The sequence below is a fragment of the Lactuca virosa genome, chromosome 4, assembly GCF_052849685.1.
Source record: "Lactuca virosa cultivar CGN04683 chromosome 4, Lactuca_virosa_CGN04683_v6, whole genome shotgun sequence".
NCBI lineage: Eukaryota > Viridiplantae > Streptophyta > Magnoliopsida > Asterales > Asteraceae > Lactuca > Lactuca virosa.
In genome coordinates, this window is record NC_136429.1 from 157,139,884 (window position 1) to 157,164,507 (window position 24,624).

At 40.4% G+C, this 24,624-nt stretch overlaps 1 protein-coding gene across 1 annotated transcript; it reads right to left on the reverse strand.

Moving 5' to 3' along the window:
- Positions 1-1,295: 1,295 nt before the first annotated feature.
- Positions 1,296-3,200, reverse strand: LOC145107602 (iron-sulfur cluster assembly protein 1-like). Its single transcript, XM_079044510.1, has 3 exons — positions 2,618-3,200; positions 1,790-1,844; positions 1,296-1,643 (listed from the first exon to the last, which is right to left on the reverse strand). The coding sequence occupies exons 1-3, from the start codon at positions 2,922-2,924 to the stop codon at positions 1,496-1,498; spliced, it is 510 nt and encodes a 169-aa protein (XP_078900636.1). The 5' UTR covers positions 2,925-3,200; the 3' UTR covers positions 1,296-1,495.
- Positions 3,201-24,624: the final 21,424 nt, after the last annotated feature.

Consider the following 24,624-nt stretch of genomic DNA (forward strand, 5'->3'; position numbering starts at 1 on the left):
AGACCCATGTATTACATTAGTTAATTTAAAAAAAAAATTAAATATAAATATCAACATATTTGAGAGCTTTGAATTTATAAGAAAATAAGAAAAATAATAAATTATTATAATTGAAACTTTTTCATCTTTTAAATTTAAAGAAATAATTTAAATAAATAAACAAAATAAACTAATGAGCTTTAATTTGAGAATTTTGAAATAAGAAGGTAAGTCCATTAATGAAATTGATATTCATTTATTACTATATCTATTACAATATTATTACATTAAAATATTATATGGAATTTATTAAAATATAAAAACTCATAAAATGACATGTGGAAAAGAAATTAATTCAAAATAACCACAAAATGACATTTGGCAAATTGAATGAGAGTGTGATATGTGACAAAACACCTTCATTTATTAGAATAGATAAAACCATTTATTAAAAACAATACTAACTGTGAAGAGTGAATGTAAAATTTATCTCTTTAACTTGTCTAAATCTTGTTGCCATTATTAACTTGTCTAAACCTTTTATCGTTCATGCAAAGAGTGAGTGTAATGTTTCATTCAAATCTTCTCTAATAAATGAAGATTTTTTTTTTCCCATTTGTCACACTCTCATTCAATTTACCAAATGTCATTTTGTGTTTATTTTGAATTAATTTTTTTCCACATGTCATTTTATGAGTTTTTCTATTTTATTAAATTCTACATAATATTTTAATGTAATAATTGTAATAAATGTAGTAATAAATAGATATCAATTTCATTAATAAACTTACATTTTAATTTTAAAATTCCCAAAATTAAAGCTCATTAGTTTCTTTTATTTATTTAAATTATTTGTTTAAATTTAAAAGATAAAAAACATTTACATTATAATAATTCATTATTTTTCTTATTTTCTTATAAATTCAAAGTTCTCAAATATTTTGACCTTTATATTTAATTTTTTTTAAATTAACCCTAATTACAAGTAATATATAAGTTTTGTGTGAGATAAGCCTTGTTTTGAGCATTTTTGCTTTCTACATTTTCAAAAACTACTCCTTGACAATTTGTCTTGTGCCTATTCGACTGTGGATTTTCGTTTTCCATGTAGTTTCATATTGTTTCTTATGAGATCATCTTACTTTAAAGAATCCATTTTTTATAAGAATAGGTAACCTACTAATCTGAATTATCATAACATAACACAAGTTAACACGATTTCATGCATCACAAACGAAATTTTATACAACACTTTCAAACTTGATATCCCTTTAATAACAATTTGCACACTCATATTTCTTCAAATTACTTGAAAATAGACAATTGCAGATTATTATAGAAAAGTAAAATGAGTTTCATAACAAGCAGCATATGATATGGCTACAGTTAAAGTCTCCTCCAACTTGTTTAGATACATATATTTATATCCTGCAACTTCCAACTCCTTTTATAACACTAGAAAACATCCAAGAAAAAAGGGAAAAGATACACCATATATGTGATCTTCTATTCTGTTTTAAGCCTCAGCAGCCTTCTTGTCTGGAAGTGATTTATTATTAGCACGTTTAGTTTCATAATCCTTGACTGCTGCTTTAATGGCATCCTCTGCAAGCATGCTGCAATGGAGTTTCACAGGTGGAAGGGACAGGTGTTTTGCAATCTCTCTGCAACAAACAACAACCATTATCATCATCATGGAGTCTCTATTATTATATATACAGAAATCTAATATATCTTCTGGTTTTCTTAAACATCAGTATTTACATGTAAAAAAGACTATTAAGTGAAAAGAAAATGCAGTTGAACTCACGTGTTCTTGATAGTGATAACTTCTTCCATCTGTTTTCCTTTGACCCATTCGGTAGCTGAAAACAAAAAGTCAACAGTTAGAACAAAGTCACTAACAATTACCATTATGCCAAAAATACCAAACAATTTATCAAAGATCTTAGCACAATCCATCTATGAACTTCAGCATACATAATGTTAGAGGAGTAGGTTTTCAGATCAAACAACATAAAAGAACTGAATGAAAATACATGACCATTTTACCCTTCTGTCTGAAAGTGATGCTTAATGACCTTGATCAACTTATCTTGCATCAAATAGGAGGATAAGTTTCATGTAAAGAGAGCAAGCAATCATATTAACAATTAATAGAATGATTTAAAGAAAACAAGAGATCAAAATAAGTACTCAACTCAAACCTATTTACAAATTAAAACTCCAAGATTTTTAAATAGGCATATGATGGGTTTTATGCACTTAACACATATGGAAGAGGAGGCATTCGATACAAAAACCACTGAAAGTACAAGTTGCTCTGTACACAATTTTGCATAAACTGAATTTCGGATCCAACCTTTGATTCTGAACAGAAAGGTTTCAATTTTACTATGTTTCACTTTTGATATTAATCAAACAACACAATTAAACTATACATGACTTATCCCATATTCTTGGAAGTCATTTCCAAAATTTGACTAAAACAGGTATTCAAAATCAAGTATGAATTCTAATATTATGAAAATCAAAACAATATAATCTGCACATGAAAGGGCTTGTTATAACATCAAGAATCTACATAGAATTCGTCTTATTAATAAATAGGGCTAGGGTTTTGGAAAGGAAAACTAACCAACAGAAGAAGAAGCGATGGCAGACCCACAGCCAAACGTTTTGAAGCAAGCATCCGTAATCTTCCCAGTCTCTTCATCAACCTTAATCTGAAGCTTCATAACATCTCCACAAGCCGGCGCACCCACAAGCCCTGTTCCAACGGTAGGATCGTTCTTATCAAAAGCACCGACGTTACGAGGATTGTTGTAATGGTCCACCACCCTCTCGTGGTAAAACCTCGGCAGAATCCGAGCCACCACCGGTGCAGACGACCGTGTATCGGCTAATCCCAACCCTAGAATCCTTTTAGTAGCGTGCCTCAACATTTTCGTGACTATTTCTTCTCGATTGAAAATGAATTGAATTGCGATGTAAAACTGTTTTGAGTTTCGGTTTACGAAGATATGGATGTGAACGGAGGGAGATAAGATCGACGAGCCGGTGTTACTGGGTTAGGTTTAGACTTTAGATGATTCGCTAACCCATGTCGCGTTTCTTACATTTACTACCAGAAATGGTGATTTTTTCTAAGCCGGTATATCATTCATTCATCTAGATTACTAATAGAAAAAATTTCATTCTATCTTCAAATTTTTTTTTGTTTGTTCCTAAAATAGTTTAGTGAAACCTTCTTTTTGTATGCATGGTCCATACAAATAAACCTTACATTCAAATTATCATTATGATTAACTTTGTTTAAAATATTATGTTAAGTGTTTTTGAAATGACAAAAATATCATTCGTTTTATTTTTTTTATATTTATTTTAATATCTTGTTAAATTGAAATAAAAAAAAGTGGGGTCCACCCACACACCATTATTGATACGCTCCCATTTCTTCACTGTAAATCTCTTCACCAAAAAATGCATCTAATACCTTTCATGGAGGTTTCCAAACTAAGATGGTATGAACTTGCCCTAGTTTTACAGTTGAAGGCGTCTTCTTCAACACCTGCTTTCTCGCATTTCATTCTTCCCTTAAACTAGCACACAAAATAGTGGGTTACATCCTATCTTGTGCAATCATTGATAAAAAAGAGATAAAAGAGAGACATATAAACACATATTAGGAGGGATGACTCTCTTTCAGTGGCAACCCTTTTACCATACCCAATGTTGTAAACCCTAGAATCGTAAATCTATCGACCCTGCTATAACAGGTACAACCGATCTTTGATTTCATGATTTTTTTAGTATGATACAACATGTACAAACGATCTTTGATATTTGATTTCATGATTTTGATTTCTTGTTTTGTAACATCCCGATCTCGAGGTAATTCATTGTCCAAAAATCTTTAAGCTTGGCAAGGATGTTACGGTGTGGGTTAGGTGCCACGACGTGGCGCTTCGAGAAATTGCGGGTTCATTTAAAAGCCGCCAAGACGTGGCAATATATGGCTACGGCGTGGCAGCTGGCAAATGACAAAACCTTATTTCCAGGTTTTTATCCCTATTTAAAGGAATTAGGAGGCTAGGGTTTGCTCACCCTCAGCCTCCATCATCCCTTTGAGATTTTGGAAACCCTAATCATTTCCTCCTTTGTTTGAACTTCGTTTTGGGTGTTCCATTGAAGCCTTTGAAGAAGAAGAAGAAGAAGAAGGGAGCTAAGATTCAGCAAGCAACTTTTTCCATCTACCTTGAGCACCTTCCTAGACTCTTGTAAGTCCTCAAAATCGAATTTTTATGCTTTATATGGCTAGATATAGCATGTTCTTGATTATTGGGTGGTGAGATCTCATAAAGTTTGTAACTTTATGAATCTCCTTGCCATTTAGGGCATGTGGTGCTTTGGATATGATGTATTAGTAAGTTAATGTCATGCATGGATCCGTGGGTCAAAAACCCTCATTTTGACCTAATAAGGGTCCAAGACATGCATTGGACATGCATGTCTGGAAATTAAGGATTTTTATGTTATTATAAGATGCTAGAAATGTTTCTGGAAATGGGGATATGGTAGTCTTCAAGAGAAAGTGCTTAATGGGTTAAGCCAAGTTATGTTTTTGCCCTAATTAGACCTAGAAGTGAGATCTCTATCTCTTGGAGGGTCTAAATGGATAAAGTCGGAAACTTTATCCACTTGGACTGTAACATCCTGAGATTTTGCAGGTATTTCCGACTCCTCTCTTCTATTATTATTTTGTCATTGTAGTCCCTGGGGCTAGAGGAGTCGACCCATGAAAAGTCTAAGGGCTAAAGTTGCAACTTTGGGATCAAGAGAGTACGCTAAGCGTACATAAGGGTACGCTGAGCGTACTAGGCGCGCCCTAGTACGCTGGGCGTACTCACGTCAGGTGGAAACCCTAATATTTAGGGTTTGGGTGCTATATAAACAACCTTATGAGCTCATAACCCTCCCTTACCTCAGCCTCCACTGTTTAGAGTCGTTTTCCCCAAACCCTAATCCTTTCCTTGAGTGTGTGAGCTTATAGAGTGTATTTTGAGTAGTTGGAGAAGAAGGTGTTGCATCAAGGTATTGGAGGAGGAGAGCAAGCTTGTAGATCTGAGGTTGTTTGGTGCCCTAGAAGCTCCAGAAGGTAAAAAGCTTCAAACTTTATGCTTTTATGATATAGATCTTGCCATACTAGCCTTAAGAAACCATTTCTTGTCCCAAAGTCCCCATATTGGTGCATGATGTGATTTGGACGAAATAAGTTGTCCTTTCAAACCTTAGAAAGGGTCCTAAGTGATAAAAATGAGGTCCAAATGGCTTAAGATGTCCCATGCATATAGTAGAAAGGTCTTAATGGATTAAGAGCTTTCTGGACGTCCAAAGTGATAAAGTTCAAGAATTTATGGTTCTAAGACACTTTTGGTCGATGGATTTGAAATATGGGCTTAAGTGCTTAAGCCATTAATCACTTATTAGGGTTTTGGCAAAATCCCGCGTACGCCCCGCTTAAATCCTGTACGCCCAGCATACTGGGTCAACCACCCCAATGGTGGTCAACGTCAGGTAGAGTACGTCCCGCGTACCAGAGGAGTACGCCCCGCGTACGTCCTCTGTTGGGCTTTTGTCAATTGGGCTGCTTTTTAGACTAATTGGACGTGGGCCTTGTTGGGCCCTCTGAATAATTGAGGTTGGGCCAGTTTTGATAAGGGATCCTATAATAAGTCCCAATTAGGAAGTTAGGCCCAAATTGGGAAATTTGGGCCATTAATGGGCCTTGGATATATGGGCTTTTAAGATCATGGATTTGGCAATTAGGCTTTGGCCCAATAAAGAGGAAGGACAAAATGGATTATGTGAACCCTTAGTCAAGATTGATATTCCATGTATTGACATAATATTTATTATTGGATAGTTCGGGATTTTTGGTGAGCCAGCGATTCGGAGTTTGATTCTTCAGTTCAGAGCGACATTGCGAGTTGAGTTATCCTCACTATACTAAGGGGTCTAAGGCACCAAGGCCGGCCCATTGGATTTGATATCCCAGTAGTTGATTACGTGTTAAGTATGAGATGATTATGCATGCTAGTTTGTTATGCCAGTTAGGTAAATCTGTAGGACTACCTGTGTTACTGTTTGATTATCTGTATGTGCAATTAGCTGTATATGTAGACATGTTGTGTGGGTAGGGTTGAGGTTGCACTGTAAGGTGCATTGACCAACAAACTCTGGAGTATGCCATATATGAGTTGAGGGCCGGGAAGGCATACCAGACTCATACTGAGGACTCATTAGCATACCAGATACGAGCTGAGGACCAAGTGGTATGCCAGACTCGTACTGAGGGAAAATCAGTTATGTTTCAGTTGTAGGATTGAAGGGGGGCAAGCAAGTCATAAGTTGTGGGCTCGAAAGAAAACCAAACTTATGTTGTGGGCTGGGAGGCAAGCCAGATGTGAGCTGTGGGCCCGGAAGGCAAGCCAGACTCACATTGTGGGCCCAGGGGGTAATCCAGTCTGTAGAGCTGTGGACCCATTACATGTTATTATGTGTGTTGTTTGTTATGTATCGGTATATTGGGGGAACTCACTAAGCTTCGGGCTTACAGTTTCAATTTTGGTTTCAGGTACCTCAGAGGATCATGGGAAGGCAAAGGCATGATCGTACAGCTCATCACATTTTATGACTATGTTTCTGGGATTCTCTGATATAGACCTATTTTGAAAAAAAATTTGTAATAACTGTTGGTTTCTAAATGTTTTTTAAAGTTTAAATTTGGCTTGATTTTTATGGATGTTACAAGTTAGTATCAGAGCCTTGGTTTGAGTGAATTGGAGGAACACTCGTGTGAATCCAGTCTCAAACTAAGGAAAATATTTTCAAAATGATTTTTTTAGAAAAATGGTTTTCAAAATAAGAAAAAGAGGATGCAGAGGGTACGATCAGCCGGAGCCAGAAAGTAGACCCCAAAATACCATGCAGTTAGTTAATTATGTGATATGATAGAACAACATGCTAGTACTAGGCTAGGGATCTTCAGAAATTGCATGATAGAATTGTCTGGTTGTATGATGCATGATAGCCTAGGGTTTTCCTTATATGAAATTGACATCATTACTGTAGTTGCTTAGTGTATGCACCACGATCATACATAATTAAGATGTTATAGCCTGAGAATGTTTGGTTTGGCCTTATTTATCGTTCTCGTTTGATGAAGGGCTTAGGGTAGGATTAGGTATTCGAAAGTCTATAGGGGCCATCGTTATGTATGACTAGCATACACTAGTGCTGCAGGGTTGGTGGGTGTTTCATGGATGATTGAGTTGTGCGAGATCAGTAGACCAGTCATGAGATAGTAGCTTTCCTCTAGGAGTGAGGATTGAGCGATCACCATGCATATGTGTGTTGTTAGGGCGTTGTGATGATACTTGAGACAAATATGGGTAGGTGTGGAAGGTAGTATGTGCCCGTACTACTGAAAGCACATGACCCATACGCGTAGCAAGGAAGTCACAATCCCTAGGGTTTAGTTGGGAGTTGATTCCCTGTTGTTTATGCGTATTATCGGATATCTTCCTGGTGTATTTTTAGTATGGTGGTTATGGGGCGTTTTGTAACCAGATCCGGATCGGGATCAGGGCAGGGTGATCAGGGTGCTCCGACAGAGCCCGAGGTTATCGGCCAGGGTGGGCCAGCAGTGACAGAGGATCGTCTCAGGGAGATCATCCGCGAGGAGGTGGTCGGGATTGTCCGGGGTCAGATTTTGGAGATGTTTGGGTCTATTAAGACCGCCATGATGGAGTATTTTGACGACAGATATGCAGCCCTAGCTGAGACGGTTGCCGCAGCAGCTACAACGGCTGTAACAACTGCAGGAGGAGGAGTTGGCAGAGCTTTTCAGTACTAGGACTTCGATAACACGAAGCCCCTGACATTTGATGGTACTCAATATCCGATCAGAGCCATGAGGTGGTTGTCTGACGTGGAGGGTTGTTTCTTCACGTGCTCGTGTCCTACTGACTAGAAGGTCAAATGTGCCGTGAACCTGCTGAGGTCCTAGGAAAAGGACTGGTGGAGACTGATGACTGGGTCTTATTCGGATGATCAGAGAGCTGCTATTACTTGGGAGCAGTTCAGGGATATGTTCCGTGCTCACTATATCCCACGGGTCGAGCGGGAGCATCTAGCTCATGAGTTTTTGGAGTTGAGGCAGGAGGGTGAGACTGTGACTGAGATCACATGTATGTTCATGGAGAGGGCGATGTTTTGCCCGAAGTTTGCTTCTGAGCAGGCTCAGATGACACGTTATCTGAGCATGCTCAAAACTGACATCCGACAGTTTGTTGCTACCCAGCGATGTGACACTTTGTTGGATTTACAGGAGGCCACCAGGCGGCATGAGATGGAGATCGAGTTATAGTTACGGGAGCAGAAGCGGGCCCCGGCGTAGTCACAGCCTGCGCCGAAGCGGTCCAAGACCACTGATACTAGGACCGGAGGTCAGCGTGGCCGCACTTGTGGAAAGTGCGGAAAGGGTCATTCTGGAGTTTGTTGACCGGGTAGCGGGTGCCACAAGTGTGGCAAGGAGGCGCATTATGCGAAGGATTGTCGCCAGGCCGTCCCAGTTCCGAGTGTGAGGTTATGTTACCACTGTGAGCAGATTGGCCATGTGAAGGCCAACTGCATGTTGCTCGCTGCTAAGCCGGCGCAGGCTCCCGCACCAGCTACATTGAGGATCACGGATGGGGGTCAGGGTCGAGGAGTGCCCTCAAGGGCCCAGGGACGCGCCTTACAGCTTACAGCGGAGGAGGACAGAGCAGCACCGGATGTGGTTGCTGGTATGTTTCTATCCCTTATCTTACTGATTATATTTATTTTATGCTTATATGTTTGTACCTGTGATTAGGTACATTTTTAGTGAACTCCTTACCTGCTTTGGTGTTATTTGAATCGGAGGCGAGTCGGTCATTTGTTTATCAGACTTTCAGTAGAGAGTTCGGGTTGCCAGTGGGAGAGTTAGAGTGTCCGTTGCGAGTCTCCATCGCCAACGAACACGGGGTTTCCGCTTCCTCGGTCTATCGGGGTTGCACATTGGAGATTTTTGGAGTATCTTTTCCGATAGACCTGATTCTGATTCCCATGTGGGATGTATGTGTGATTGTTGGTATGGACTGGCTTAGTCACTTTGGGGCTATGATCGATTGCGAGGGTCAGCGAGTGGTGGTTCGAACCCCAAGTGGGGGAGAACTGATTGTCTATGGCGAGGGTATCAGATTGGGATCAGGGTTTTGTTCAGTTGCCAGGGCTCGGCAATACATTCAGCATGGTTGTGCGGGTTATCTGGCGTATGTGGTAGATACGCGGGCCAGAGATCAGGTTCCAGTTTCAGAGGTTCCGGTGGTCAGGGAGTTTGCTGATGTGTTCCCGTAGGAGTTACCCGGAGTGCCTCCGGAGAGGCAGGTCGAGTTTAGGATCGACCTAGTGCCCGGTGCGGCCCCTATCGCCAAGGCGCCATACCGGTTGGCACCACCAGAGATGCATGAGCTGTCATCACAGCTGCAGGAACTGCTGGGAAAGCAGTTCATTCATCCGAGCAGTTCCCCGTGGGGAGCACCGATACTCTTCGTCAGGAAGAAGGATGGTTCACACCGGATGTGCATCGATTACCGAGAGTTGAACAAGTTGATGGTGAAGAACCATTATCCACTCCTAAGGATAGACGGTTTATTTGATCAGTTACAGGGTGCGTCTTGGTTTTCCAAGATAGAATTGAGGTCTGGGTACCATCAGGTCAGGGTCAGAGAGGAGGACGTGGAGAAGACCGCGTCCCGAACTCGTTATGGACATTACGAGCTCGTGGTGATGCCGTTTGGGCTCACCAACACGCCAACAGTGTTTTATGGACCTGATGAATCGGGTTTGCAGACCGATGCTCGATCGCTCGGTCATAGTATTCATCGACGATATCTTGGTGTATTCCAAGACCCGGGAGCAGCATGAGGAGCATTTGCGGGAGTTATTGGGAGTTCTGAGGCGGGAACGACTTTATGCCAAGTTCTCGAAGTGCGAGTTTTGGTTGCGAGAGGTCCAATTTCTAGGACACCTCGTTAACAAGGAGGGGATTTTGGTCGATCCGGCCAAAATCGAGGCGTTTATGTAGTGGGAGGTTCCGAAATCCCCCTCAGACATCAAGAGCTTTTTGGGATTGGCAGGGTACTACCGGAGATTCATATAAGATTTCTCCAAGATTGCAGTACCCCTCACTCGTTTGACGAGAAAGGGGGTGGATTTCCGGTGGGGCTCTGAGCAGTAAAGGGCGTTTGAGACTCTCCGACAGTGTTTATGCGAGGCTCCAATATTGACTCTCCAGGAGGGATTCGAGGACTTTGTAGCGTTCTGTGATGCATCCATCACGGGACTGGGAGCGGTCCTCATGCAGAGAGGACGAGTGATAGCCTACGCATCTCGGCAGCTGAAGCCACACGAGACGAGATACCCTACTCATGATCTGGAGTTGGGAGCGGTGGTATTCGCTCTCAAGATATGGAGGCAATATCTCTATGGGGTCCATTGTACCATCTACACGGACCACAAGAGCCTGAGACACATCATGGATCAGCCAAACCTGAACATGAGATAGCACAGGTGGCTGGATGTAGTCAAGGACTACGACTGTGAGATCCTTTACCACCCAGGTAAAGTGAATGTGGTTGCGGATGCTCTGAGCCGCAAGTCAGCTGGATCTTCAACTCCAGTAATATGTATGAGGATATCGGTGGATTCTCCACTTGTGGAATTGATCAGGGAAGCCCAGGCAGAGGGTATGCGTCAGGAGAATTGGAAGCTGGAGAGGATTAGGGTGAGAATAGCCGGTTTGTTCAGGATAGCCAGGGATTATTGACCCGATGCGGCCGGGTGTGGGTTCCGATGTCTGGTGGGGTCAGACAGATGGTTATGGAGGAGGCTCACAAGTCTCACTTCTCTATTCACCCGGGTGCCACTAAGATGTACCGGGATTTGAGTTTGAGCTACTGGTGGTCGTGCATGAAGCGAGAAATCGCTTGGTACGTCGAGAGGTGCTTGACCTTCAAGATAGTCAAGGCCGAACATCAGAGGCCACATGGAAAGCTACAGCCTCTAGAGATTCCCATTTGGAAAAGGGAATAGATCATGATGGACTTCATTACCAAGTTGCCGAGGACGACGAAGGGATTTGATGCTATATGGGTCATCGTGGATCGATTGACCAAGAGTGCCCATTTCCTGGCCATATGTGAGAGCTCATCGGCTGAGAAGCTGGCCGACATGTATGTTCGACAGATCGTTGCTCGCCACGGAGTTCCGGTCTTTATTGTTTCCGACCGTGATGTTAGGTTCACCTCCCGTTTCTGGCAGAAGTTCCATGAGGAACTGGGCACGCGGCTGCACTTTAGTACAACTTATCATCCGCAGACCGACGACTAGAGTGAGCGGACCATACAGACCCTCGAGGACATGTTGAGGGCTTGTGTCATCGATTTCAGTGGGAGCTGGGATTCCCACCTACCCCTTGCAGAGTTCGCCTACAACAACAACTATCATTCCAACATTGGCGCCCTACCTTTTGAGCTGTTGTACGGGCGGAGATGTCGCACCCCGGTATGTTGGGGTGAGGTTGGTCACAGAGTGATGGGACGGACAGAGGTAGTCTTGCAAACTATCGAGAAGATTCAGCAGATTAGACAGCGACTGCAGACCGTTCAGAGTCGGCAGAAGAGTTACGCCGACAGGCGCCGATCTGAGTTGGAGTTACAGGTAGGTGACATGGTATTACTGAAGGTCTCACCCTGGAAGGGTGTGATTCTCTTCAGAAAGAGGGGAAAGTTGGGTCCCCGATACATTGGACCATTTCGGGTTATTGTCAGGGTTGGCAAGGTTGCATACAGACTGGATCTTCCGGAGGAGCTCCGTCAGATACATAACACTTTCCACGTTTCCCAGTTGCGGAAGTGCATAGTGGACGAGGATGCATTAGTGTCATCGCATGATATTCAGGTTGACGAGCGCCTGAACTATGTGGAGTAGCCGGTGGCTATTTTGGAAAGGAAGGTAAAGCTTCTGTGCAATAAGGAGATACCTCTGGTAAAGGTGCAGTGGCGACATCGGAGGGGATCTGAGTGGACATGGGAGCCAGAGTCTGAGATGCGGGAGCATTACCCGGACCTGTTTACCATTGCAGACTTCGAGGACGAAGTCTAGGTCAAGTGGGGGAGAATTATAACATCCCGAGATTTTGCAGGTATTTCTGAATCCTCTCTTCTATTATTATTTTGTCATTTTAGTCCCTGGGGGCTAGAGGAGTCGACCCATGAGAAGTCTAAGGGCTAAAGTTGCAACTTTGGGATCAAGAGAGTACGCTAAGCGTACATAAGGGTACGCTGAGCGTACTAGGTATGCCCTAGTATGCTGGGCGTACAGTTGTGTACGCTAGGCGTACTCACGTCAGGTGGAAAACCTAATATTTAGGGTTTGGGTGCTATATAAACAACCTTATGAGCTCATAACCCTCCCTTACCTCAGCCTCCACTGTTTAGAGCCGTTTCCCCAAACCCTAATCCTTTCCTTGAGCGTGTGATGTCACAACTAGCATTTTAGCTAGAAAAATTCTATCCTTATGAAATCATTCAACCATTGTAAAACATGTACTCTAAGTGAATATCAATCAATGCCCATTTAAATACATCTTTTATGTTCAATTAAGGGTTGAAAACCCTAGAGATCCAAGTTCAATTTCTTTATGGACTAGGATTTCCTTATTGGGCCAAATGGACCAATAAGCATTCAATTCAACTATATTGGGCTTGGAAACCCTATTTGGATTCTAAATGGACCCAATTCATAAACGTATAACATTTTGGACCATTTGGACTTAGAATGATTCATTCTAACCCTAATAGGCCTTATTGGGCCATAACTAATCCACTTAACCCTAATAGGCCATAAATCCATTCTTTTATGTCAAATTGGGCGGTGAATACACTTAAGGGCCCAATGGGCCGAAACATATTTATTGGGCTTCACAAAATCGATCAAAACCAAGAAGTGGGCCAAACTAATCCAATTTCATCCATCTTAAGCCTAATTCTCGGCCCAGTGAGAAAAATAAAAGAAAAATAAAGGGAAATTAGAGGAATTATGAGAGCTTGCCACCTCTTTATTGCATGGTGGATCTCCATGCACATCACCTCACTCCCTCTCTCTTCTCTTCTTCTTCTTCTCGGCCGAACCTCACTCTCACCACCTCATTCTCTTTCAAAAATCTTTCAAGAACACTCTCTCTAGAAAACCTCCTATATTCTCCAAATTTTCAAAGATCTAGGGTTGTTCAAGGAGATTTCCACCAAAAATCATCTTTCTTTGGTAAGTTACTACATATCCAAGTTATATAACTTCATTCTTATGTTAAGAACACTTCTCCTAAACATTTTTGGTGATCATACTCTTAGAAAACCCCCATAAGCTCGAGATCTACTTCAAGGTGTTGCTAGGACCAAAAATCTCTTCATTTCTTCTTCAAAACCGAAACATCAAAGTAATGGTGAGTTCATACCCCCTTGTTTTCGGTTTTTACATGAATTTTGGGGGAGAATACAAGTAAAATGTGTAGATCTATGTGTTTTATGCATGTCATGTGTGATTTCTTAGTTTATTTTGTAAAAATGTGTTAGATCTTAACACATCTCGACATCTTATGCAACATTGAGTAAAAATCCATGAACTAAGACACCTTATACATCATATTATCAAGTTAAAAGTGTTTACATGTTTAAGATATGAAAATTTAAAGCAAAAATCTTGTTAAGGGCCATATTTGTCAAGAAAACAAAAGATAAGGGCAAAAAGTGACATTTACGGTTTCATAAGGATCAAACAGGTCATACTTATAAAAAATGGGTTTTATGATAACCCTACTTTTCAAAGGGCCAAAAGTGTAAATTTTAGCCTAATGGGCTTAATATTTGGGCCTCACGGTTTTGGGCCCAAATTTGCGAAAAAAATAAGAGTTTTGGAATTAAAAATGTCATTTGATCAAAGTTTGAGCCATAAATGTAAATAAACCGAATTTTAGGGGTGAAAATAACATTTATTTCTAAAATGGGCTAAAATGCAAAGTTTTTGGAAATTTGGGCCAAAAATGTAAAATTCACGAAAAATGGGTCAAGAATGTAATTTTATGCAAAAATGGGCTGAAAACGCCAATACATGTATTTTTGGGTCAAACCTGTCAATTATTAAACATTTGGGCCGAAAATATAGATCTTTTATAAATTAATGGGCTAAAATGTTATTTTTAACTAAAATAGACCAAAAATGACATTTTTGTGAAATAAGCCTTTAAATGTGTCAGATTAGTTTTTAAGAGGTTTAAAGCGCAAGTTTTATTAAAATTAAGTTCAATTTATAGAATTACGACTTAACAAACTATACTATAACGAACAAACGAAATACAACAATAGTGCGATTATTGGGCCTAGTAATTGCTATACATGTTTTTGGGCCTAAAATTACGACTTAACAAATTATACGTTTATTGGGCCCAATGTATTCATCACATGTCTATTGGGCCTAAGTGACCCAATCGCATGTTAAATTGGCCTAATTTAGCATTTACATGTTATTGGGCCTTAGTGGCCCATTTACATGCTAATTTAGCCTGGAAATAACTTACACGACTAATGGGCCATAGTTGCCTTTTCTTCATGTTTGTTGGGCCTTGTCTTATCATTTCAAACATTATCTAATGATCAAACTTCTAAATACATTTAACAGTATACAAATTCATGTGAATACAAATGGGATCTAGTGAGACGTGTCGGTTGACACCACTGAGTGTATGGCCGTAGATTGTAGTTATAATCAGAGTCTCCCGGAGGGAGAGCGAGAGTTTGTGTATAAATCTATACCGGGGTGACTCCCCCATACCTGAGCTGTTCGCTACAGTTAGACTAGGCCAGTCTAGGGTGACAAAACCTTGAACGAAAATTCGGCATTTGGAAAAATGCTAAGATAGGCAAATCAATCACTATCATGTATGGTTATAACGACTTATATCGAGATCCACTACCATTAAGACATTACGGAAAAATTAAAAACTCATAAGTCATAATGATACAAAACATTTCTACAGTGCAAGGACCGTGACATTTTTATAAATCAGAAAATATCGGATTTTCTGGGGAAATACTATTATTCAAATACTACTTACATACAACAGAAAGAATACAAAGAAATTTGAACTGCATTTCTATATGTTACTACTATGAAATTCACACATGCATCTATACTCGATTTTCACATCATTTTTCAGACGTTTTACAGAAAATATCGGATTTTATGGGTTTACAAAAGATACAAAGACTTTTATTCAAACATGCTTATGAACTCACCAACATTATATATGTTGACCGTTTTCAAAATAACTTGTATTCTTAGGTAATCGTTAAGCTGAAGAATCGTCGAGAGTATTTTGGGATTTCTTTTATGCATATGTCAATTATCGTACAATTTATGTCTTCGGATTATGTAATGTAAAACAATGTACTTGATGTGAACAATGCAGTTGTTATATGTAATGTTGGTGACGATTGTGTTATGTTTCATGTATATTCATTGTGATGATATTTCAATTCAAAGTCACACGAGCCCCCGGACGTTTCCGCCGTCTGGTTCGGGGGTGTGACATGTGAGCTTATAGAGTGTATTTTGAGTAGTTGGAGAAGAAGGTGTTGCATTAAGGTGTTGGAGGAGGAGAACAAGCTTGTAGATCTGAAGTTGTTTGGTTCCCTAGAAGCTCCAGAAGGTAAAAAGCTTTAAACTTTATGCTTGTATGATATAGATCTTGCCATACTAGCCTTAAGAAACCATTTCTTGTCCCAAAGTCCCCAAATTGGTGCATGATGTGTTTTGGACGAAATAACCTGTCCTTTCAGACCTTAGAAAGGGTCCTAAGTGATAAAAATGAGGTCCCAATGGCTTAAGATGTCCCATGCATATATTAGAAAGGTCTTAATGGATTAAGAGCTTTCTGGACGTCTAAAGTGATAAAGTTCAAGACTTTATGGTTCTAAGACACTTTTGGTCAATGGATCAGAAATATGGGCTTAAGTGCTTAAGCCATTAAGCACTTATTAGAGTTTTGGAAAAACCCCGCGTACGCCCCACGTAAATCCTATACGCCCAGCGTACTGGGTCAACCACCCCGATGGTGGTCAACGTCTGGCAGAGTACCCCCCGCGTACGTCCTCTGTTGGGCTTTTGTCAATTAGGCTTCGGGAATTGGGCTGCTTTTTGGACTAATTGGACTTGGGCCTTGTTGGGCCCTCTGAATAATTGAGGTTGGGCCAGTTTTGATAAGAGATCCTATAATAAGGCCCAATTAGGAAGTTAGGCCCAAATTGGGAAATTTGGGCCATTAATGGGCCTTGGATATATGGGCTTTTAAGATCATGGATTTGGCAATTGGGCCTTGGCCCAATAAAGAGGAAGGACAAAATTGATTATGTGGACCCTTAATCAAGATTGATATTCCATGTATTGACATAATGTTTATTATTGGATAGTTCGGGATTTTTGGTGAGCCAGCGATTCGGAGTTTGATTCTTCAGTTCAGAGCGACATTGCGAGGTGAGTTATCCTCACTATACTAAGGGGTCTAAGGCACCAAGGCCGACCCATTGGATTTGATATCCTAGTATTATTGGATAGTTCGGGATTTTTGGTGAGCCAGCGATTCGGAGTTTGATTCTTCAGTTCAGAGCGACATTGCGAGGTGAGTTATCCTCACTATACTAAGGGGTCTAAGGCACCAAGGCCGACCCATTGGATTTGATATCCTAGTAGTTTATTACGTGTTGAGTATGAGATGATTATGCATGCTAGTTTGCTATGCCAGTTAGGTAGATCTGTAGGACTACCTGTGTTACTGTTTGATTATCTGCATGTGCAATTAGCTGTATATGTAGACATTTTGTGTGGGTAAGGTTGAGGTTGCACTGTAAGGTGCATTGACCAACAAACCCTAGAGTAAGCCAGATATGAGCTGAGGGCCGGGAAGGCATACCAGACTCATACTGAGGACTCATTAGCATACCAAATACGAGCTGAGGACCAAGTGGTATGCCCGACTCGTACTGAGGGCAAATCAGTTATGTTTCAGTTGTAGGACTAAAGGGGGGGGGGGGGAAGCCATTCATAAGCTATGGGCTCGAAAGCAAACCATACTTATGTTGTGGGCTGGGAGGCAAGCCATATGTGAGTTGTGGGCCCAGAAGGCAAGCCAGACTCATAATGTAGGCTCAGGGGGTAATCCAGTCTGTAGAGTTGTGGACCTATTACATGCTGTTATTATGTGTGTTGTTTCTTATGTATCAGTATATTGGGGGAACTCACTAAGCTTCGGGCTTACAGTTTCAATTTTGGTTTCAGGTACCTCAGAGGATCACGGGAAGGCAAAGGCATGGTCGTACAGCTCATCACATTTTATGACTATGTTTCTGGGATTCTCTGATACAGAACTATTTTGAAAACAAATTTGTAATAACTGTTGGTTTCTAAATGTTTTTAAAAGTTTAAATTTGGCTTGATTTTTATGGATGTTATATGGACCTTAGTAAGGACCAGATCTGAGCTTTGGTGTAACACCCCATTTTTCATAGTCGTAGATTGTAATAAAGATAAGAAATAAAACATATCACTCTAGAGCCAAAATAATCATCATATACACATAGGAAACATTGATACAATTTCCATAGATATATAGACCGCCTAAATCCGACTCACATGAAGAAGTTATGCTTCTTCGAAATTTTTCGATTAAACCTACGCAGCTCAACGTGTCGTAAAAAGTGAGTTTTAAATAGGTGGCTTATTAGCTTAAGCAACCTAAATGAAAGTTGTAGTAGTCGTTAAACCGAGAGCGTGCATATAGAAAATGTCTAAATCTGACTTCATTAGAGGAAGTTATGATTTTTTTAAGATTCGGCAGAGTAGTGTACAACTCAAAAATCGAATTTTAGATCGGTCGATTTTTAGCCGACACAATCTAAATGAGAATTGAAGATTTCGTTAATAAGAGTTCAACAATATAAATACATTCGGAAACGGACTCCGGATGAGAAAGTTACGCATTTTATATGGACTTTAACAGTCTAAGCCTTTGTGAAAAACGATGAAGTCAAGATTAGCCGACGGAGTCTAAATGAAAGTTGTAGATCTCGTCGAGAGGTTTTCTTGGATATAAATAATGTCAAAACTGGAGCTCCTATGAATAAGTTATGAAAATTTGAAAATTTGAAAAGTTGTCACACGCGCACGTAGCTTGCGTCCGAAGCTAGCCACGCTGCCCCACCCCTTTGCGGACACGTGTCAGCCATCCAGAGGAGCCACCTCACCCATGTGCGCGGCACGCACATGGCCTTGCGCGGTGTGCATATGGTTTTCTCCCCTATAAATAGAGTGCTCTGTATAAGCTCCATCATCCACACCCCTACAGCCGATCCTCTCGAGTTCTACCTTGTGCTAGCCTATTTTTCCATCATTTCTGGCCTGCGACGAAGTACTGCGACACCCCTGAGTACTCATATGAGTGGTAGCTTTCGATTAGGAGATCCCAAGTCAGTATTCAGCCCTCTTAGATCCCGATTCTCATCAGTAGCACTTTGTAAGTGAGGTACACTTACCGTCTCCGTGTAATTTATAATTATAGTTATAAGTCGTTGCTTGGAACCTATAATTAAGATTTATCAGTAATTCCAAGTCGTTATACTGATTGATCTGCTTACGGGAAAGATGCTTAGAATGGTTACGTTGGCTTGGTTGTTAGATTTCAAAAAAGGTATACGCCGAAATGATCCTGCCTCCCAACTGTCTAGCCTGGTCGATCCTTATTTGATAGAACTATCGGTATTCATTGGGATTATTGTTAGGTCTAGCCTACATTACAGATTCCCATTGAGCTAATAAACTATACTCATATAGGTTAATCCTCGTTAAAGTGTTGGTCTTCAGCTAAAATGGCCGGTTGACTGTTAATCCTCTGAGAATCTATCAAGGCGAGTTCTTCTCACTATATCGTATACTCCACTATGTATCCTCTGCATGTTAGGATATAGCTACCATGTAGTATGCACTTAGGCAATTAGGATAGGATAGTTAGTTGCCTGTTATGTGGACTATTGTTATATGTGTATGCTATTATATATGGAGTTGAGGGCTGTCACACCCCGAAACCGATGGCGGAAACGTTCCGGGGCTGAGCGACATCATGCGTAGTATCACAACAGTTGTATCATAGTAAGCGAAGTAAACACAACCATTACATTATAATATGAATATTTACATTGTTCAGAAACATGATTTATACATATCAGTATATAGCAAAAGTAAAAGACGTGACTCCAAAAATGCTCCGTCTTCTCCAAAAGTTGGCAGAAATACATGTCTATGGTTTCCCTGAGAATACAAGCAATTTTAGAAATATCAGCATAAAGCTGGTGAGTTCATAAGCATTTAATCTTTGGAAGAGAATGTTTCTTTGATCCTTTGAAAAGTGTTTCTCAAGAAAATCCTATATTTTCTTATGAAAAGCGGTTTTTGAAGGAGTGTCTATTAGTAGAAAATAAACCATCAGTTTTAGAAATACCGGTGTTACCTTGGGAAAATCCTATAATTTCCCTAGAGGCAGGTTATCCGTACTAGAGGTAGAGATGTAGGTTTTGAAAACCCACGATTACTATCAGTATATACATGAGAGTAGTTTTATTAATCAAAATAAAACAAGTGAAGAGTAGAGTCCGTAAACAGAGTTTGTTTATACTTATTTTGTGAGTTGTATAACCATACTTGATATGACCGAGAGACCTTTGTAACGTTCTTCAGGCGTTAAGCTAAATGACATTTGTTCACCCCAGGCGTGCCCGCCTAACTGTAGCTAGCAGTTCAGGTGTGGGATTGTCAGTCCCGAATAGATCTATTCACAAATCTCACGCTCTCCCTCCAGGAGACTCTGGTTATACTAAAAGGATTTATCACTATACACCTAAGGGTACAGTATTGAAGTAGCGCCTCACAATTCTGTATAATCTAGTTTACTAGCGAGAAATCAGCATAAAACAGTAATTATCCTTGAATAAATGTTCTTTATACTTCTGAGAAAACATATAACATAAACTAAATCTGCCATAGTTTATATATATATATATATATATATATATATATATATATATATATATATATATATATATATATATTCATTTATGAAATCTGATTAAGTAGAGACTGCCTAGAGAGTTATCCCAAACTATACCCGTTATAGTTTATTAGAGTCGATATAAAGCTGCGTTGTAAAAACCTTTCTGAAAGATATGTAGTGAGATTTCCAAAATAATAATTTCCCTTATGCTCAACAGGTTACAAAAGGGATAAAATATGTGAGTAAGTTATTAAACATGGAAATCGTTGGGTTGTATTAACAAGTTTAGAACTTAATAAAATACTTTGAGTTTGGCTTGTATTCCCCCCTGAAACATTAAAAACACTGAAAATGAAGGGGTATGAACTCACTGTTTATCGTAGGATCCGAAAGCACAATTGGTTACGAGTGTTGAGAGTCAACCGATGTTTCGTACGCGAGTGGATCCTATTAACATGTGATAACACATATGTGATTACACTTAGGGTATATAGCCACTATTAGACACATGGACACATCTTAGGGACATGAAAACACTTAAAATTAGGTGTTACAAACACCTATTGAAGTCCCCAAATGAGTGTAATGATTTAGATTTGAGTGTAAGGCCACCAAACTCGACTTTTCTGTGAGTGCGGCCAGGTGTGCGGCCAGGCTATGTGTGCGGTTGCACACAGGAGTGTGCTGCCGTACAGAGGGTGTGTGTGGCCGTACACAGGAGTGTGCGGCCGTACACTCCTCATTTGTGTCCGAAATGTCGATTTTGAGGTGTTCTTGAGGTGTTCTTGTGCTAATACCAGGTTCTACTATTGAATGGAGGCTAAACTCTTCACTTTGGAGAGTTTTAGGGTGTGTGCGGCCACCTCATGAAGGTGTGCGGCCGTACACCTTCAAAGGATGAAGAACATGAAGAACACTATGAGTTTTAGGCTTAGATTCAGGTGTCTTACCAATATAACAAGCTGAATGATGGAGTGCTTCACGTTTTTGAGGCCCTTAGAGTGTTCTTGGATGATGTTTCTAGAGAGAGAAAGTAGAGAGAGGGAGTAGGGTGCAGCCAAAAGAGGAAAAGAGTGAATGAAGGGGGGGGGGGGTCTCCTCCAATATATAGGGTCGGGTGTGAGGCTGGAGGGTGTGTGCGGTTGGGTGTGCGACTGGCTGGCCGCACACGCGGGTGTGCGGCCGCACACACCTTCTTTGGTGTGTTTGGCCCGATTTTGTGATGCTACACACTTTCTAACCCTTCCTAAGACTCATATCCATGTTATACTAAGCCTAAAACACTCATATAGACCCATAATTTCGTTATAAGATAGAAAAATGAAGGCTAACTTTGATAAAAATGAAAAATGTACAAGTTAGAAATTTCGGGTTGTCACAAGGGCAGACCAACCTTGAGCTGAAGGCCAAAAGACTTGGGCGGACTAGCTTTATGCTATAGGCAAAGGTGTGGTCCAGTTGTATGTTGTAGGAAAAGATAAGGCAGACCAAATATATGTTGAAGGCCATTATGTGTATGCATTATATATGTGTTGTGGTATGGAATATTTTGAGGGAATTCACTAAGCCTCGACTTACAGTTGTTGAATAACTGCTTTGTAGGTTATGCATTAGACCATGGAAAGGCTCCCGCATGAGTCTATTAGCATCGAAGCATCAATAAAGTTTTATAATCTTTCGCTAAGATACTCTTTTATATAATAAAGAATTTTGATGTTTTGTAAGACTTATATTTTAATAAATAAAAACAAAAAATTTTCCTTGGAAATTTCGGGACGCAACAAGTTGGTATCAGAGCCCTGGTTTGAGAGAATTGGATGAACACTCATGTGATTCCAGACTCAAACTAAGGATTTGAATATCTTAAATACAAATTTTATAAAAGAAATGATATAAAGAGGAAAGGGATGCGACACGTACAGTCAGACGGAGCTCAGAAAGAGAAGTAATTCCCAAAATATCCATACTATTTTTATCTGTTGATGTATGATCTGTTAGAAATGCATGCTAGTGTAAGGTTAAGGAACTTTCAGGAATTATTAGTTAAAATTTCCTGATAATTAGGATGCCTTGTAGTCTTAGGGATTGCCTTTATGTGTTACTTGAAGCATGTACATATATCCTATAGTTACTACGTGTATGCTTTAGAGTTGTACCTAATTAGGATTCCATAGCCTTAGAATGCTTAGTTCAGCCTTACTTCCTATTCCTTGTTTTGTTGTGGACTTAGGATAGAATTAATTATTCAACAGACTATCTAATCTTGGAATTTGTACGAGTTGCATACACGAGGCGATTATTGATACTAGGAACGACTTCCTATAGTACGAGAGTTAGGATAGGAGGAACCTTAGAAGTAAATCTAGGAAAAGTAAGTAATCAGGTCTTAGTAACACTAGGTGTGTGAAAAGACCTACCAATAAAAGAGAGTAGTGACATAGAAGCGTTGAGACAATTCTTGGATCTCGTATGGATAGGTGTGGAAGGTAATATGGGCTCGTATCACCAGAAGCATAGGATCCATACAGGAATCAAGAAGAGTCGCAATGTTACTAAGGAACTAGAAAGGGGTTAGTGTTACCTCTAGATAACCCAAATAAATTCGTATTAAACTACTCTCATTTCTCATCCTCAGCATGGTGATGATCACAAGAGCATACGGTTCTGGTTTTGGATCGGAAGGGCGAAGACCAAGTGAGGCAGACATACGTGATTGGATAGAGACAACAATAGCAATAGCTGTAAGAGAGATGGTCCTAGAAATGTTCAGAACTATCAAAACCGAACTAATCGCTCTGTTTGATGAATGGTATGCTGTCCTTGAATTGTGGCGGCTGCTGCTGCCGCCACAATTCTATTACTGCTGCAGCCTCATCTGGAGATATGACATGCCTTATCGAGAGTTCAATAACACCAAGACCCCATAGTTTAACGGTGTAAGAGACCTAATTGCTGCAATGAGATAGATATCTGATGTAGAGCGGTGATTCTACAGTTGTAACTGCCCATAAAACCTGAAGTTTAGGTATGCACAGAATGTCCTACGTCATGGCGCGAAGGATTGGTGGAACTTGATCACTAAGGATTACTCACCAGTGGAGAAGATCGTGGTGACCTGGGAACAGTTTATAGAAAAGTTCAGGGAGGAGTATGCACCCGTAGTGGAAAGAGAGCGACTAGCTCAGGAGTTTTTGTCGCTTAAACAGACAACTAAAACGGTGATGGAAATCACCAAAGTGTTCATGGAGAGAGCCTTGTTTTGCCCCGATTATGCATCCTCGAAGCAAGTGAAGATGTCTAGGTATTTGCGTATAATCAAGACCGACTTTTAGGGAGTTTGTTGTAAACAATTTCTACAAAACCTTGGCGGAGATGCAAGATTATGTTAGGAGGAGAGAAATAGATTTTGAGATCCAAACAAAGGAGAAGAGGCAGAATCCGACTCCATCTCAGTCGGTAGCCAAAAAGTTCAAATCTACTAGTTTGAGGTTTGGAGGTTAGAAGGGACGCACTTCCAATAAGTGCAGAAAGTTCCACGATCGTCCTTGTAGAACAGGATTAGGATACCACAAGTGTGGCAAGGAAGGGCACTATGCCATGGACTGCAAGCAGAACATGCGTGTCTGCTTCAACTGTAACCAACTCAGACATTTCAAGGTTGAATGTGATCTCTTAAAGAAGACGGGAGTAATGCAAGCTCCAACCCCTGAAACCCTAAGGATAACTGATGGATGTCAAGGGAGAGATGAAGCCCCCAGTGCTAAGGGGCGAGCCTTTCAGATCACGACAAAGGAAGTCAAAGAAGCACCTGACGCCGTAGCCGGTACGTTTCTAGTCAACTCCATGCCCGCATTAGTATTATTTGATTATGGAGCAAGTCATTCTTTCGTAGCGCTTAGGTTTAGCAAAAACTTTAGTCACGCCATAGGAAATTTAGATCATCCTTTAAGAGTAGAAATAGATGACGATCGAAAGATTAATGTATCAAAGGTTTACCGTAGCTGTACCTTAGAAATCAGTAATGCTAGTTTCCCAATAAACCTTATTCCCATTCCTATGTGAGATATGAGCGTAATAGTAGGCATGGATTGGTTGAAAGAGTTCAAGGCACTAATTGACTATAGGTAGAAGATAGTAGGACGTCGGACTCCAAGTGGGGGAGAACTTACTATCTGAGGCAAGAGTACTGCAAGTAAGTTGGCATTTTGTTTCGTCGCAAAGGCCTAAAAATACCTACAACATGGATGTGAGGGATTATTTGCCTATGTAATCGAAACCCAAGAGGAGAAAAGGTGAACCTTGGTAGAAGTCCCAATAGTTTATGAGTTCCCCGACGTGTTTCCCGAGGACCTGCCTAGTGAGCCTCCAAAATGTCAAATAGAATTTAGGATCGACTTAATTCCTGA

Bases quoted from the DNA above. Each gene is read 5' to 3' on its own strand.
- LOC145107602 (XM_079044510.1), bottom strand. From the start codon at position 2,924: ATGTTGAGGCACGCTACTAAAAGGATTCTAGGGTTGGGATTAGCCGAT. The intron at 1,845-2,617 runs GTTAGTTTTCCT...TTTTGTTTTCAG, and splicing joins CATCGCTTCTTCTTCTGTTG to CTACCGAATGGGTCAAAGGA. The intron at 1,644-1,789 runs GTGAGTTCAACT...TGTTTGTTGCAG, and splicing joins GTTATCACTATCAAGAACAC to AGAGATTGCAAAACACCTGT.